The sequence below is a fragment of the Panulirus ornatus genome, chromosome 17 (assembly GCF_036320965.1).
Source record: "Panulirus ornatus isolate Po-2019 chromosome 17, ASM3632096v1, whole genome shotgun sequence".
Classification (NCBI taxonomy): Eukaryota; Metazoa; Arthropoda; class Malacostraca; order Decapoda; family Palinuridae; genus Panulirus; species Panulirus ornatus.
Window position 1 is genome coordinate 57,196,009 of NC_092240.1, and position 15,407 is coordinate 57,211,415.

The window sequence follows — 15,407 nt, forward strand, 5'->3', positions numbered from 1 at the left end:
CAAAATCTTTTTCACTCCATCTTTCCCCCTCCAATTTGGTCTCCCACTTCTCCTCGTTCCCTCCATCTTTGACACGTACATCCTCTTTGTTAATCCTCCTTACTCATCCTCACGAGTCCAAATTATTTCAACAAAGCCACTTCTGCTCTCTCAACCACTCTTTTTATTACCACTGGAGGAAGTGAAGTGTTTTAGATATCTGGGAGTGGATCTGGCAGCGGATGGAACCATGGAAGCAGAAGTGGATCATAGGGTGGGGGAGGGGGCGAAAATTCTGGGGGCCTTGAAGAATGTGTGGAAGTCGAGAACATTATCTCGGAAAGCAAAAATGGGTATGTTTGAAGGAATAGTGGTTCCAACAATGTTGTATGGTTGCGAGGCGTGGGCTATGGATAGAGTTGTGCGCAGGAGGATGGATGTGCTGGAAATGAGATGTTTGAGGACAATGTGTGGTGTGAGGTGGTTTGATCGAGTGAGTAACGTAAGGGTAAGAGAGATGTGTGGAAATAAAAAGAGCGTGGTTGAGAGAGCAGAAGAGGGTGTTTTGAAGTGGTTTGGGCACATGGAGAGAATGAGTGAGGAAAGATTGACCAAGAGGATATATGTGTCGGAGGTGGAGGGAACGAGGAGAAGAGGGAGACCAAATTGGAGGTGGAAAGATGGAGTGAAAGAGATTTTGTGTGATCGGGGCCTGAACATGCAGGAGGGTGAAAGGAGGGCAAGGAATAGAGTGAATTGGAGCGATGTGGTATACCGGGGTTGACATGCTGTCAGTGGATTGAATCAAGGCATGTGAAGCGTCTGGGGTAAACCATGGAAAGCTGTGTAGGTATGTATATTTGCGTGTGTGGACGTATGTATATACATGTGTATGGGGGGGGTTGGGCCATTTCTTTCGTCTGTTTCCTTGCGCTACCTCGCAAACGCGGGAGACAGCGACAAAGTATAAAAAAAAAAAAAAAAAAAAAAAAAAAATATATATATATATATATATATATATATATATATATATATATATATATATATATATATATATATATATAGTGGTTCCAACAATGTTGTATGGTTGCGAGGCGTGGGCTATGGATAGAGTTGTGCGCAGGAGGATGGATGTGCTGGAAATGAGATGTTTGAGGACAATGTGTGGTGTGAGGTGGTTTGATCGAGTGAGTAACGTAAGGGTAAGAGAGATGTGTGGAAATAAAAAGAGCGTGGTTGAGAGAGCAGAAGAGGGTGTTTTGAAGTGGTTTGGGCACATGGAGAGAATGAGTGAGGAAAGATTGACCAAGAGGATATATGTGTCGGAGGTGGAGGGAACGAGGAGAAGAGGGAGACCAAATTGGAGGTGGAAAGATGGAGTGAAAAAGATTTTGTGTGATCGGGGCCTGAACATGCAGGAGGGTGAAAGGAGGGCAAGGAATAGAGTGAATTGGAGCGATGTGGTATACTGGGGTTGACGTGCTGTCAGTGGATTGAATCAAGGCATGTGAAGCGTCTGGGGTAAACCATGGAAAGCTGTGTAGGTATGTATATTTGCGTGTGTGGACGTATGTATATACATGTGTATGGGGGGGGTTGGGCCATTTCTTTCGTCTGTTTCCTTGCGCTACCTCGCAAACGCGGGAGACAGCGACAAAGTATAAAAAAAAAAAAAAAAAAAAAAAAATATATATATATATATATATATATATATATATATATATATATATATATATATGTCTGTGTTTGTATATGTATGTATACGTTGAAATGTATAGGTATGTATATGTGTGTGTGTGTGTGTGTGTGTGTGTGTGGGTGTTTATGTACAGACATATGCATGTGGATGGGTTGGGCCATTCTTTCTTCTGTTTCCTTGCGCTACCACGCTTACGTTGGAGACAGCGACAAAGTATGATAAAAAGAAATAAGATAAAGTAATAATGATAATATATGTTGATATGTATATGTATGTATATGTGCATGTATGGGCATTTATGTATATATATGTGTATGTGAGTGGATGGGCCATTCTTCATCTGTTTCCTGGTGCTACCTTGATGACATGGGAAATGGCAATCAAGTATGGTAAATATTTAATAACAGGTAGTGATGAACTGAGAAGGAGATGGAGTGAGTATTTTGAAGGTAGGTTGAATGTGTTTTGGTCAGGGTGGTTTGCAAATTGAGAGGGGTCAGGGAGAATGGTTGTTTTGGTCGTGGTGGTGTGGAAAGTGAGAGGGTCAGGGAGAATGGTTTTGTTAAGAGAGAAGAGGTAGTGAAAGCTTTGCAGAAGATGAAATCTGGCATAAGGTGGTGGGTTTGGATGGTATTGCAGTAGAATTTATTAAGAAAGGGAGTGACTGTGTTGTTGATTAGTTAGTAAGGATATTCAAAGTATGTATGGATTATGGTGAAGTGCCTGAGGATTAGAGGAATACATGAATATTGCCTTTGTACAAAGGCAAGGTGGATAAAGGTTAGTATTCAAACTAGAGGCATAAGTTTGTTGAGTAATCCTGGGAAATTATATGGGAGGGTATTGATTGAGAAGGTGAAGGCATGTACTGAGCATCAGGTTGGGGAAGAGCAGTGTGGTTTCAGAAGTGGTAGATGTGTGGATCAGGTGTTTGCTTTGAAGAATGTGTGTGAGAAATACTTAGAAAAACAGATGGATTTGTATGTAGCATGTATGGATCTGGAGAAGGTATATGATAGGGATGATAGAGATGCTTTGTGGAAGGTTTTAAGAGTATATGGTGTGGGAGGTAAGCTGCTATAAGTAGTGAAAAGTTTTTCCTGAGGATGTAAGGCATATGGGTGAATAGGAAGAGAGGAGAGTGATTGGTTCTCAGTGAAGGTTAGTCTGTGGCAGGGGTAAGTGATGTCCCCATGGCTGTTTAATTTCTTTATGGATGAAGTGGTTAGGGAGGTAAATGCATGAGTTTTGGAGAGAGGGGCAAGTATGCAGTCTGTTATGGATGAGAGGGCTTGGGAAGTGAGTCAGTTGTTGTTTGCCAATAATAAAGCACTGGTGGCTGATTTAATGAGAAACTCCAGAAGTTGGTAACTGAGTTTGGAAAAGTGTGTGAAAGGAAAAAGTTGAGAGTAAATGTGAATCAGAGCAAGGTTATTAGTTTGAGTAGGGTTTAGGGACAAGTTAATTGGAATGTAAGTTTGAATGGAGAAAAATTGGAGGAAGTGAAGTGTTTTACTATCTAGGAGTGCACCTAGCAAGAGAATGGAGCTATAGAAGCGGAAGTGTGTCTTAAGGGGAGGAGACAAAGGTTTTGGGAGTGATGAAGAATGTGTGGAAAGAGAGAATGCTTATCTTGGAGGGCAAAAATGGGTATGTTTGAAGGTATAGTCTTTCCAACAATATTATATTGCTGTTAGGCATGGGCTATAGACAGGGTTGTACAGAGGAGGATGGATGTGTTGGAAATGAAATGTTTGAGGACAATATGTGGTGTGACGTAGTGTGATCGAGTAAGTAATGAAAAGGTAAGAGAGATGTGTGGAAAAGAGTTTTGTTGAGAGAGCAGAGGAGGGTGTGTTGAAATGGTTTGGACATATGGAGAGAATGAGCGAGGAAAGATTGACAAAGAGGATATATGTGTCAGAGGTGGTGGGAACAAGGAGAAGCGGGAGACCAAATTGGAGGTGGAAGTATGGAGTGAAAAAGATTTTGAGCAATCGGGGCCTGGACATACAGGATGGTGAGAGACGTAAAAGGAATAGAGTGAATTGGAACGATGTGGTATACTGAGGTCAACGTGCTGTCAGTGGACTGAAGTAGGGCATGTGAAACGTCAGGGGTAAAGCCTGGAAAGGTCTGTGGGGCTTGGATGTGGATAGGGAGCTATGGTTTCGGTCCATTACACATGACAGCGAGAGACTGAGTGTGAATAAATGTGGCCTTTTTGTGTGTTTTCCTGGCTCTACCTTGCAGAAGCAGGTAGTAGCAATCCTGTTTGCTGTGAGAAGGGATAGTGCCAGGAATGGATGAAGGCAAGCAAGTATGAATATGTACATATGTATATATGTAGATATGATCAAACTCCTGAAACAGGAGTTGTGGGAGTATGTGATAGAATGTAAGAAAGTAAATTCTTGATTAATATGGGTAAAACTGAAAGTTGATGGAGAGAGATGGGTGATTATTGGTGCATATGCACCTGGGCATGAGAAGAAAGATCATGAGAGGCAAGTGTTTTGGGAGCAGCTGAATGAGTGTGTTAGTGGTTTTGATGCACGAGACCGGGTTATAGTGATGGGTGATTTGAATGCAAAGGTGAGTAATGTGGCAGTTGAGGGAATAATTGGTATACATGGGGTGTTCAGTGTTGTAAATGGAAATGGTGAAGAGCTTGTAGATTTATGTGCTGAAAAAGGACTGGTGATTGGGAATACCTGGTTTAAAAAGCGAGATATACATAAGTATACGTATGTAAGTAGGAAAGATGGCCAGAGAGCGTTATTGGATTACGTGTTAATTGACAGGCGCGCGAAAGAGAGACTTTTGGATGTTAATGTGCTGAGAGGTGCAACTGGAGGGATGTCTGATCATTATCTTGTGGAGGCTAAGGTGAAGATTTGTATGGGTTTTCAGAAAAGAAGAGTGAATGTTGGGGTGAAGAGGGTGGTGAGAGTAAGTGGGCTTGGGAAGGAGACTTGTGTGAGGAAGTACCAGGATAGACTGAGTACAGAATGGAAAAAGGTGAGAACAATGGAAGTAAGGGGAGTGGGGGAGGAATGGGATGTATTTAGGGAATCAGTGATGGATTGCGCAAAAGATGCTTGTGGCATGAGAAGAGTGGGAGGTGGGTTGATTAGAAAGGGTAGTGAGTGGTGGGATGAAGAAGTAAGATTATTAGTGAAAGAGAAGAGAGAGGCATATGAACGATTTTTGCAGGGAAAAAATGCAATTGAGTGGGAGATGTATAAAAGAAAGAGACAGGAGGTCAAGAGAAAGGTGCAAGAGGTGAAAAAGAGGGCAAATGAGAGTTAGGGTGAGAGAGTATCATTAAATTTTAGGGAGAATAAAAAGATGTTCTGGAAGGAGGTAAATAAAGTGCGTAAGACAAGGGAGCAAAAGGGAACTTCAGTGAAGGGTGCAAATGGGGAGGTGATAACAAGTAGTGGTGATGTGAGAAGGAGATGGAGTGAGTATTTTGAAGGTTTGTTGAATGTGTTTGATGATAGAGTGGCAGATATAGGGTGTTTTGGTCAAGGTGGTGTGCAAAGTGAGAGGGTTAGGGAAAATGATTTGGTAAACAGAGAAGAGGTAGTAAAAGCTTTGCGGAAGATGAAAGCCGGCAAGGCAACAGGTTTGGATGGTATTGCAGTGGAATTAATTAAAAAAGGGGGTGACTGTATTATTGACTGGTTGGTAAGGTAATTTAATGTATGTATGACTCATGGTGAGGTGCCTGAGGATTGGCGGAATGTGTGCATAGTGCCATTGTACAAAGGCAAAGGGGATAAGAGGGAGTGCTCAAATTACAGAGGTATAAGTTTGATGAGTATTCCTGGTGAATTATATGGGAGGGTATTGATTGAGAGGGTGAAGGCATGTACAGAGCATCAGATTGGGGAAGAGCAGTGTGGTTTCAGAAGTGGTAGAGGATGTGTGGATCAGGTGTTTGCTTTGAAGAATGTATGTGAGAAATACTTAGAAAAGCATATGGATTTGTATGTAGCATTTATGGATCTGGAGAAGGCATATGATAGAGTTGATAGAGATGCTCTGTGGAAGGTATTAAGAATATATGGTGTGGGAGGCAAGTTGTTAGAAGCAGTGAAAAGTTTTTATCGAGGATGTAAGGCATGTGTACGTGTAGGAAGAGAGGAAAGTGATTGGTTCTCAGTGAATGTAGGTTTGCGGCAGGGGTGTGTGATGTCTCCATGGTTGTTTAATTTGTTTATGGATGGGGTTGTTAGGGAGGTAAATGCAAGAGTTTTGGAAATAGGGGCAAGTATGAAGTCTGTTGGGGATGAGAGAGCTTGGGAAGTGAGTCAGTTGTTGTTCGCTGATGATACAGCGCTGGTGGCTGATTCATGTGAGAAACTGCAGAAGCTGGTGACTGAGTTTGGTAAAGTGTGTGAAAGAAGAAAGTTAAGAGTAAATGTGAATAAGAGCAAGGTTATTAGGTACAGTAGGGTTGAGGGTCAAGTCAATTGGGAGGTAAGTTTGAATGGAGAAAAACTGGAGGAAGTAAAGTGTTTTAGATATCTGGGAGTGGATCTGGCAGCGGATGGAACCATGGAAGCGGAAGTGGATCATAGGGTGGGGGAGGGGGCGAAAATCCTGGGAGCCTTGAAGAATGTGTGGAAGTCGAGAACATTATCTCGGAAAGCAAAAATGGGTATGTTTGAAGGAATAGTGGTTCCAATAATGTTGTATGGTTGCGAGTCGTGGGCTATGGATAGAGTTGTGCGCAGGAGGATGGATGTGCTGGAAATGAGATGTTTGAGGACAATGTGTGGTGTGAGGTGGTTTGATCGAGTAGGTAACATAAGGGTAAGAGAGATGTGTGGAAATAAAAAGAGCGTGGTTGAGAGAGCAGAAGAGGGTGTTTTGAAATGGTTTGGTCACATAGAGAGAATGAGTGAGGAAAGATTGACTAAGAGGATATATGTGTCGGAGGTGGAGGGAATGAGGAGAAGTGGGAGACCAAATTGGTGGTGGAAAGATGGAGTGAAAAAGATTTTGTGTGATCGGGGCCTGAACATGCAGGAGGGTGAAAGGAGGGCAAGGAATAGAGTGAATTGGATTGATGTGGTATACCGGGGTTGACGTGCTGTCAGTGGATTGAATCAGGGCATGTGAAGCGTCTGGGGTAAACCATGGAAAGCTGGGTAGGTATGTATATTTGCGTGTGTGGACGTATGTATATACATGTGTATGGGGGTGGGTTGGGCCATTTATTTTGTCTGTTTCCTTGCGCTACCTTGCAAACACGGGAGACAGCGGCAAAAGAAAAAAAAATGATCAATCTTGTCTGTGATGATATCATGAAGGTGAAATCGTGCTTCAGTAAGAGTTCATACAATTTTATTTAACATTTGATTTTTCTATACATATGGCACAACATGTTTTGTGGGGACAATCTGCCTCATCAGGTGTCAGTACTTAAAGTTATATAGATCCCAACATCATACTTAGTTCCCACCATTCAGCACCAATCTTTCTAGGCCAAGCACTGTCTGCTATGTCTGGTTGTAAGTCTTGTACAGGAGAGTGATTAAGGAGGGTCAGGTGGCAGGGGTTGACCTGGGTAGCTGGTTGTGTCATAAACAACTTTTTTTATGTTTTTGTGTTTTTCTATTCTCTCATACTGATTAGGTAAATGCTAGGATGGGTTTTATGATTGCCTGGGGACAAATTAAAGTTCTTAGTATTAGCAATTAAGACAGATTCAGTGACGTTATGTGTGGCATAGTCAGGAGAGGGGTATAGAATAACCGGATTTTCAAGGTCTATTGGGTGATTTTTTTTATGACAGTGTTTAGTGATTGCATTTTTGTGGTCATCCCTCTGTACTGAATGTCAATGCCAATAACACCTCTCCGTTACAGTCTTATCAGCCTGGCCTACATAGATGTATTTACATGCATTGCATTTCACAGCATAAACACTCCCAATTGTTGCATGATTTGGTCTATTATTTATTAAGGTCTTGCTGAGGGTGTTATTGTACTGGAAAGCAGCATTACAAAACTGTTTTTTTAGAACATGTCTTAGGTTAGCTAAGTTAGGAGAATAGGGCAATACTAAACTTTTAGACTTATTCTTACTTATCACATCTTTGTTACAAGAAGCATAAAATGTCTTCCTAGCTTTCCACTTATATTATCCTGGTTGGTTTGTGAACAAAGCTTATTGGAAAGCTACCTCTAATCTCTTGTCCAAGGTGGGCAAATTCAAAGCCTTCAGCCTTTCCCAGTAATTTAGCTCTCTTGATTCTTGCACCATCTTTTTTGCCCATCTCTGAACCTTCTCTACTAGCTCTTCTCGTGCTCCTTTAGGTGTGGTAACCAAACTTTTTTTGTATTGCGTTAGAGGTACCAGTCACAGACAAAGGTCCACATCAAGACTGAGCCTTCATTGAAATATAGAGAGGATTATGAAAGGGAAAAGACAAGGGAAAGTAATTACAAATTGTGGAGGAAGTGAAAAACTTGTCTTATAAAATGTGCCAGGTCATAGTTGTTGGGAAAGTCATGAAAAGTTAGAGATTTCCAAGGCTTTGAGGTGTAGGGAATGAAGCTTATCAAAACAACCTAACCTTGAGTTGCCAATTGCCTCACAATGGTCAGGTGATGCAGTAGCCTGCTGAGTATTGCATGGTGTAGCTAGTGGTGAGAGCACACAAGCAGCCTGCTTTTTGGGAGCAAAAACCAAGGTTATACTTATAGGAGAATGAAAGTGAACCTGCATTCCAGTGTAGGGCATGTTTAAGTAAGGATGCAGAGGTAGAACCACCCCAGATGTGAGAGCTATACTCCATATAAGGATGAATGAATCTTTTGTATAATTGGGGCAACTGTTGAGAAGAAAAGAAATATCAACACCGGAACAGGACTCCTAGATTCTTAGAGTAGACTTAGAAATTCTTGTATTGTGGGGTTTGCAGGGAAGAGTGGATGTTACAGTAATAACAGGTATGTTCATTGAGTTGAGGTGGAATTACACAACCATAAAAGGAGAGATGAGAATTGAGAAGTTTTCAACAGAGAAATGGGTAAAATACTTGGTCTTGGAGGCATTAAACTTAAGTAGATTTTGTCTCCCCCTACTGAGGTATCCTGTCCAAGTCTGGGTTTATTGAAGATGATGTGTCAAGATGAGGTGCAGATCAACTGAGAGAAGAATGGACTAAAATGAAGGATGTGGATGAATGACTGGTTGAGTTGTCAGCATATGAGTGCACTTTGGTTGATTTTGTAAGAGAGAGTGTCATTGATGAAAAGGAGAAAAAGTGTAGTGGGCAGGATAGAATATTGAGGGATGCTGCTGTTCATGGAGTTGGGGGGGGCTGATCCATCAACAACCACAGAGATAGATTGGTCAGAGAGGAAGCTGGATATGAAGAAGCAAAGTGAGGAAGGAAGCCAAAAATGGGAAGCTTAGAGATGAGACCACAGTGCCACACTCTGTCAAGAGCTTTGGGTATGTCAAGGGCAACTACATATGACCCCCCAAAAATCTTTCAGGGATGATGACCAGGCAATGATATGATAGGAAGGAATATCACCAGTGGATCTTGCCATACAGAAGCCATACTGATGATCAGAGAGAAGACAGATACAAGATGTCTAAGGATATGAGAATTGAGGAGGGATTTGAAGACTTTGGAAATGTTAAAGCAATAGGATGATAGTTAGATGGGTTGGAATAGTCTTTTCTCTTAGGGATGGGAAATGTCAACACATGCTTCTAAGAAGATAGAAAAGTTTTGATTTTTAAACGGAAATGGAAGATAAGCAAGCACAAGTGCAAGTTCAGAGGCACACTCTAGCAGTACACAGGGATTAGGTGCCTTGCTTGTGTCCAGAGATATTTTAGGCAGTCCAAAAAGAGATTATGTGATTAGTAAGAGGAGCATCAGGGGTTGAAGGATGTGATTAGTAAGAGGAGCATCAGGGGGTGAAGGATGTGATTAGTAAGAGGAGCATCAGGGGGTGAAGGATGTGATTAGTAAGAGGAGCATCAGGGGGTGAAGGATGTGATTAGTAAGAGGAGCATCAGGGGGTGAAGGATGTGATTAGTAAGAGGAGCATCAGGGGGTGAAGGATGTGATTAGTAAGAGGAGCATCAGGGGGTGAAGGAATGTTGGAGTTATCCAAGGTGGAGTTAGAGAAGAAACAGGAACCAGAGAGTTGCTTTGTCTATGGGAGAGACAATAATAGTACTGTTCATATCATCCTAGGTTTGCCTGTTAGGAGGTAACTACTTTCATGTTGACTGATATTACACACAGTATTGAAAGTAACCTGAAAAGTAATTCGTCACTGGTCACTTGCTTCAAATTTTTTTCTGATTTTAACATTATTGATGAGATCCTCATTTGTATTTACAACAAAATTTACTATATTCTTGAAAGTAGGTTTCATGACTAATTGGATTGGGAAGCTATCAAGTAAATTCAGGTAGAGTCCATGCCTGGAGCTTTTGGAAAAGGATTCCCCCACATAGATACGTGTATGTTAAAATCTTACACTGTTATAGAATCTTGTTCATTACAAATTCCTGCTAACTTATAAAATCTTTCTTCTACCTCTAGTGTCTGTACTATGGGGCATATAAACTGGTCCTACAGTTATTTTCATAAGAAGTTCATCTATAATTTCTACAAAAATGAAGTCGTCATTCTGAAGGGTATCAACATTTTTCATTAATGAATTCAAATTAGCTTTAACGAAGAGAAGACACCACTGCCACTTTGTTTCCCCTATCCCTATTAAACAGTGTACCCAGGAATTATATATTTGGCAAGAAAATATTTATTGTTGGTATTTTAACCAAGATTTAGGAATAGCAATCATGTCATAATATCCTTTTAGTGCTGCCTAAAGTTTTTGACCACTTCTTGCTGAAAACAAAGGTTGACTAATCCATTATTTAGACAGAATACCATACTAAATAAGTCATTCCTGATGTTGATTCTAGGAAGAATTCCTTAAATCATAATATTATTAGTTTAATCATGAAAACATTGAATAAGACAGTGATATTCCTCATCAGTTTCTCCAATCTATCCATCAATACATCATTAGTATGTACGAGACAGATGACAAGTGTATTATCATTAGTTCCTCCACAAACCTCTACTGCAGCATCAACAACATCATTATCAGGACATCTGGAAAAGAAAAATGTTTAGGGTGTGAAGGGTTTCTGGCACAGAATTCTTTCAGCTGTCCTTGAACCATGAAGTCCCAGATGAGCCTTACTTTGTATTTGTCTCGACATCATCCTAGCCCTGAAATTAATTTTTTTTGTAATTATTGGTATCAGAGGTAAGCATTTGTAGGATTTCACACCTTGTTGCACTACCTGGAAGGATTGGCTTTCTTAGTTGAGAGAAGAAGGATTACTCTGGATGTCTCACCACCCCTAGCGTGCTTCCTGATGTTGATGGCTCACCCCTTGATGTACTCAGCAAGCTGGATTTGATGATGTCCAGAAGGATGTTTACTTTGATCATTGTAACCTTTATTTTTTCAGTAGCTGCAGCCAGCTTTTCTCCCAGGGTCCATCTGTCCATGCAGAAGGTGGAAATCAAATGCATTGCAAGATTATTGTAAAGCTGAATGCCTAACTTCCCACTGCACAGAGAACACTGTTGACCTACTGGCATGCTGAATTAGTATAAACTGAAATTTTTTAATACTAGAAATAAGGCATAGTAAAAGACATGATATATAGGCATTGAACCTTTGACCTTATGAACACTGACCAGTTCTGTACACATCAGGAACCTGGGTTTCCTCTACTGTGCCATGTTTCTTCAGTTCAAGTGACCTGAACATATTTATTTCCTTTTTCTTCTTTTTCATATTATAAAGCACTTTTCAGCTCTATAATATGATAAAAGTAGGGCAAAAAAATTTAGGAAAAACAAAAGGTCTTTCTTGAAAGATCACAAGATGAAGAGATAACGCTCAGGAAAAAATAGCAGAAAAGACACTAATCTGTAAGTTAGGCTAACAAGAGTGATTTGCTTTCTCAAACCTCCATGCATTGTTTCCCAGGCACACTTGAAGGAATATTTTTCTTTCTTAAACATCACAATTTATAGCACTTCTCAGCACTGCAGTGTGATACATCTCACTAAATACTTTAAAGCAACTGAAAAGTTCCGCTTGAAAGATGTAGTGATAGAATACTGAAAAAGATCACCACAAAAAGGATATTGAATGCTCTCACATGTGGTGTGGTTCTGGCTCTGCCATACTTGATGAAGTCAACTTATATACTCTCCCAGGATAATTTCAAAACGTGATTTGCTCACCCTATGCCACAATGTTGGTTCTTTTTCCCTCTTACATTTGTAATACTTTAGTTTTTGCTTCCAAGAGCTGGCTACTTGTATTCCCCTACCAGTAGCTAGACCACTCAGTTTTTGGGTAGCTGCTGCATCACATGATTGCTGTGTGGCTGTTGGCAATTCAAGGGTAGGCTATTTTGTTAGTTGTTTCTTTCCCTACACCTCGAATGTTGGGAACTCTCTACCCCCTCATGTCTCTCCCAATAAATATGACCCGACACATTTTAAAAGATAGGAGGCTTTTTACTTCCAATATTCATAAATACTTTACCTTAGCTCTTCTTTTTCCCTTTCATAATCCTCACTGTTTTTTAATTAAGGCCTGGCCTGGAGGTGGATTTTGTCCATGAATAGAGCCTCCAACATAAAAAAAGGAAAGAAAAAAAGTATTCAGCCACTGAGCATATACAGGCATGTTCAACCACTTGGAAGATGGCACCAAATGGAGCTAGCATGTATATATCTCAGTATCTGTGTATCAGTCGATCTATTTGTCAGTGTCACAAAGAGTCCTGGGGCAATGTCTTGGGTGGGATTGGCTTGTTGGTGGATGATTTTTTTTTATTTTACTGTGGGGTCCTCTCTCAACCCCAAGCACTTCTGCCCATCTCAGGTGGGCCTTGCTATCCCTGCTTGTAGGGCAGGTAGGCATACAGCACAATTAATCATAAAGCTTTTATTATTACTCTTGATTTTATGCAACTGATTTATTTAGGATCCCTTGATATTAGATAATTATTGAAATGTTGAATAATTAGTCTATGAGTAAGAAATGCCTGTGAAGATTAAGGTATGGAATGAAAAGTTTTTCACTGCTATTCTCAGGCTGCCATAGTTTGAAATTTCATCACGAATTACCATAGATAATGCTTAAGAGGTCTCAGTGTTTGGCATCCGTGGTCAGTTGATTAGATGTTAAATTTTCTGCATCTATGTGAAGAGAATGGATACACAATTATTAACCAAATAAACTATGATTCTATCCAATCCACAGTTCCCAAGGTGTTGTTTACATGGTGGATGAAGCTACAGGTGGTTTAGAGGTATCCCATAAGATGATTCTATCTGACAGAGACTATGGAGGCTTTCCAGGCCCTGTTGGTAAGTGGTCATAACATATATGATTTATATTTTTTCCAGATCTGATATGGTATTCTTTAGAGTTAGTGCTTTGATCCTAATGTCTTCATAGATTTTGCCTAATGCATCTGGAACATTCAGGTTAGAATTATTAGTCTCTGGTAAAAGTCAGAATTGAAAGCCTTTAAGGGAGTCAGGGGTTTCCTGTTGTATGATTCAGTAAACATGTATGGATTACAGTGGAATTATTCTTGGATTGGTTTGAGAACCTGCATTTCTCTGGATATGTCATGTTGGTTGGTTGGTTTTCCTGAGAACTGCAAGTCTCTGTTATTGTTGGACAGCTGCCCTGCACCATGATGTGGAACTTCTCATGAAAGACAGTGTTTATGGTGTTTGTATTCCCCATGTCATATCTCTCTTATTCAGCCCATTGACTTAGGAATTCTCATGCTTTTAAGTGCCACAACAAGAAAGAATTCACACTGAAAATGTTAAGTGCTTGCAACTGTGTTTACAAGATTCAGGCATTCCAAAAGGATATATACCATCAAGAGTGCTGCTTGATTTGCTGTTAAGCCCTGGGACAAGCTACAAACTTGTGGCCTTCTACAGTGTTTTTTGGGGGTGATGCTGAGTCTGCTTTCCTTGGGTTTCCTGCTTCACGAAAGCAAATTTTGCAGGATTTGTTGGATTATGTTAAAGGATTGTCATGGAAATATGCCTGAATTTTGCAGGAGGAGAACATTAAAGAATGCATTTTTGTGGTGAATCATATCATGGGTAGTGAAAGACTGCAAATAATGATGAATTTAGACAAAAGAAAAATGACTGAGAGTGACAAGGAAGATAGTGATCAGGAAGAATGGGAAGATATTTCTTTTGATAAATGTATCATCCTTGCTGAAGTTAGTGTACCTGACCATTACACATTCATGGGCTGCCCAAGATAGAGTGCATAGGTTCGAATCCTGGTTGCAGCAGTCGGTCCACAATCATCCCAACTGTTCATCCACCCCTAAGGGTTAGTCAGTAAATTGGGTACCTGGCCCTTTCATAGTTTCTTTCGTAAGACCATGGCAAACTGTCGAAACCAGAAATTTGCTTTAGGAGTTACTATGGCTGAGAAAAGGGGCATACAGCTACCATATACATACTTACCTAGAAGTAAGCAAACCCTATGTTTACTAAAGCTAAATTCTATTGATATGTACATCATTTCAGTTGGGGAGGTGGGTTCAGTGATTATTTCAACAAAGCACTGTGATATTAACCAAGGGGAAAATAGTTATGATTATAGGGGCCATGGACATCCTGTTTCCCTTGGCTATTCCAGTGCCATGATAAGAGGATTAGTTTGAGGTATTGTGGGGATAGTTAAGTAAAAATTATAGGAATTGTTTTTGACGTTTAGTTACCATATATTTGAACTTGATAGGGAACATCTATGTTATTTATATTTGAATGAGGTACCTTAGCAGGACTTGTGTTTACTATGGGAGCCATGTGCTCTCTTAAAGAACCCCTCTTACAGAGCCATTGCATTGTTTTGGAGACTTCATTATTAGGTAGATCCATTTATTTTCCAGAGCTTAGTATCATGGAGAAGAGACCTGTTTTAAAAAGCTGGGTTTTGTTAATAAGTATTGAGAACAGCCCTCTCCCTGGAAGATCACTGGTTTCATGGAAACAAGAGATAAGAGAGAGAGCTTTTATTGCTGAGAGATCAGGTTGCCTATATATCTAAGAGATCAAATAGCTAGCCTTTATCACAGAGTGAACATAGACAGACTATATAACTAATGGATCAGACAAACCATATCTCAAAGAGATTAGACAGCCTCCATCATTATGAGATCAGACAGCCTGTATCGCTATAAGATTAGACATCCTATATTGTTAAGAGATCAGACAACCTATATCATTAAGATGTCAGACAGCATACAACAATAAAGAGATCATACAGCCATCCTATATCATCGAGAGATCATACAGCCATCCTATATCATCGAGAGATCATACAGCAATCCTATATCATCGAGAGATCATACAGCTATCCTATATCATTGAGACATCATACAGCTAGCCTACATCTCAAAAGAGATCAGACGTCCTGTATCACTAAGAGATCAGACATCCTCTATCACTAGGAGATCATACAGCCCATATCACTGTTAGTTCAGACAACATTAAGAGACTAGACAACCTAAATCACCCTGAGATTAGACAGCCTACAATGGTATGAGATCAGCCAGCCTATATCACCATTCATTACCCTTTCTAATCTTCCCA

The 15,407-nt window shown here is 40.3% G+C and overlaps 1 protein-coding gene across 5 annotated transcripts in view; it reads left to right on the plus strand.

Annotated features, from left to right (window-relative positions):
• Rich (Guanine nucleotide exchange factor subunit Rich) overlaps window positions 1–15,407 on the plus strand; it is a 349,449-nt gene that overhangs the window by 70,943 nt on the left and 263,099 nt on the right. For all 5 annotated transcript variants that reach the window (XM_071672678.1, XM_071672679.1, XM_071672681.1 and 2 more), the window contains exon 7: window positions 13,030–13,136. In XM_071672678.1, the coding sequence (XP_071528779.1) occupies window positions 13,030–13,136 (107 nt within the window). The remainder of the gene's footprint in view (window positions 1–13,029; window positions 13,137–15,407) is intronic.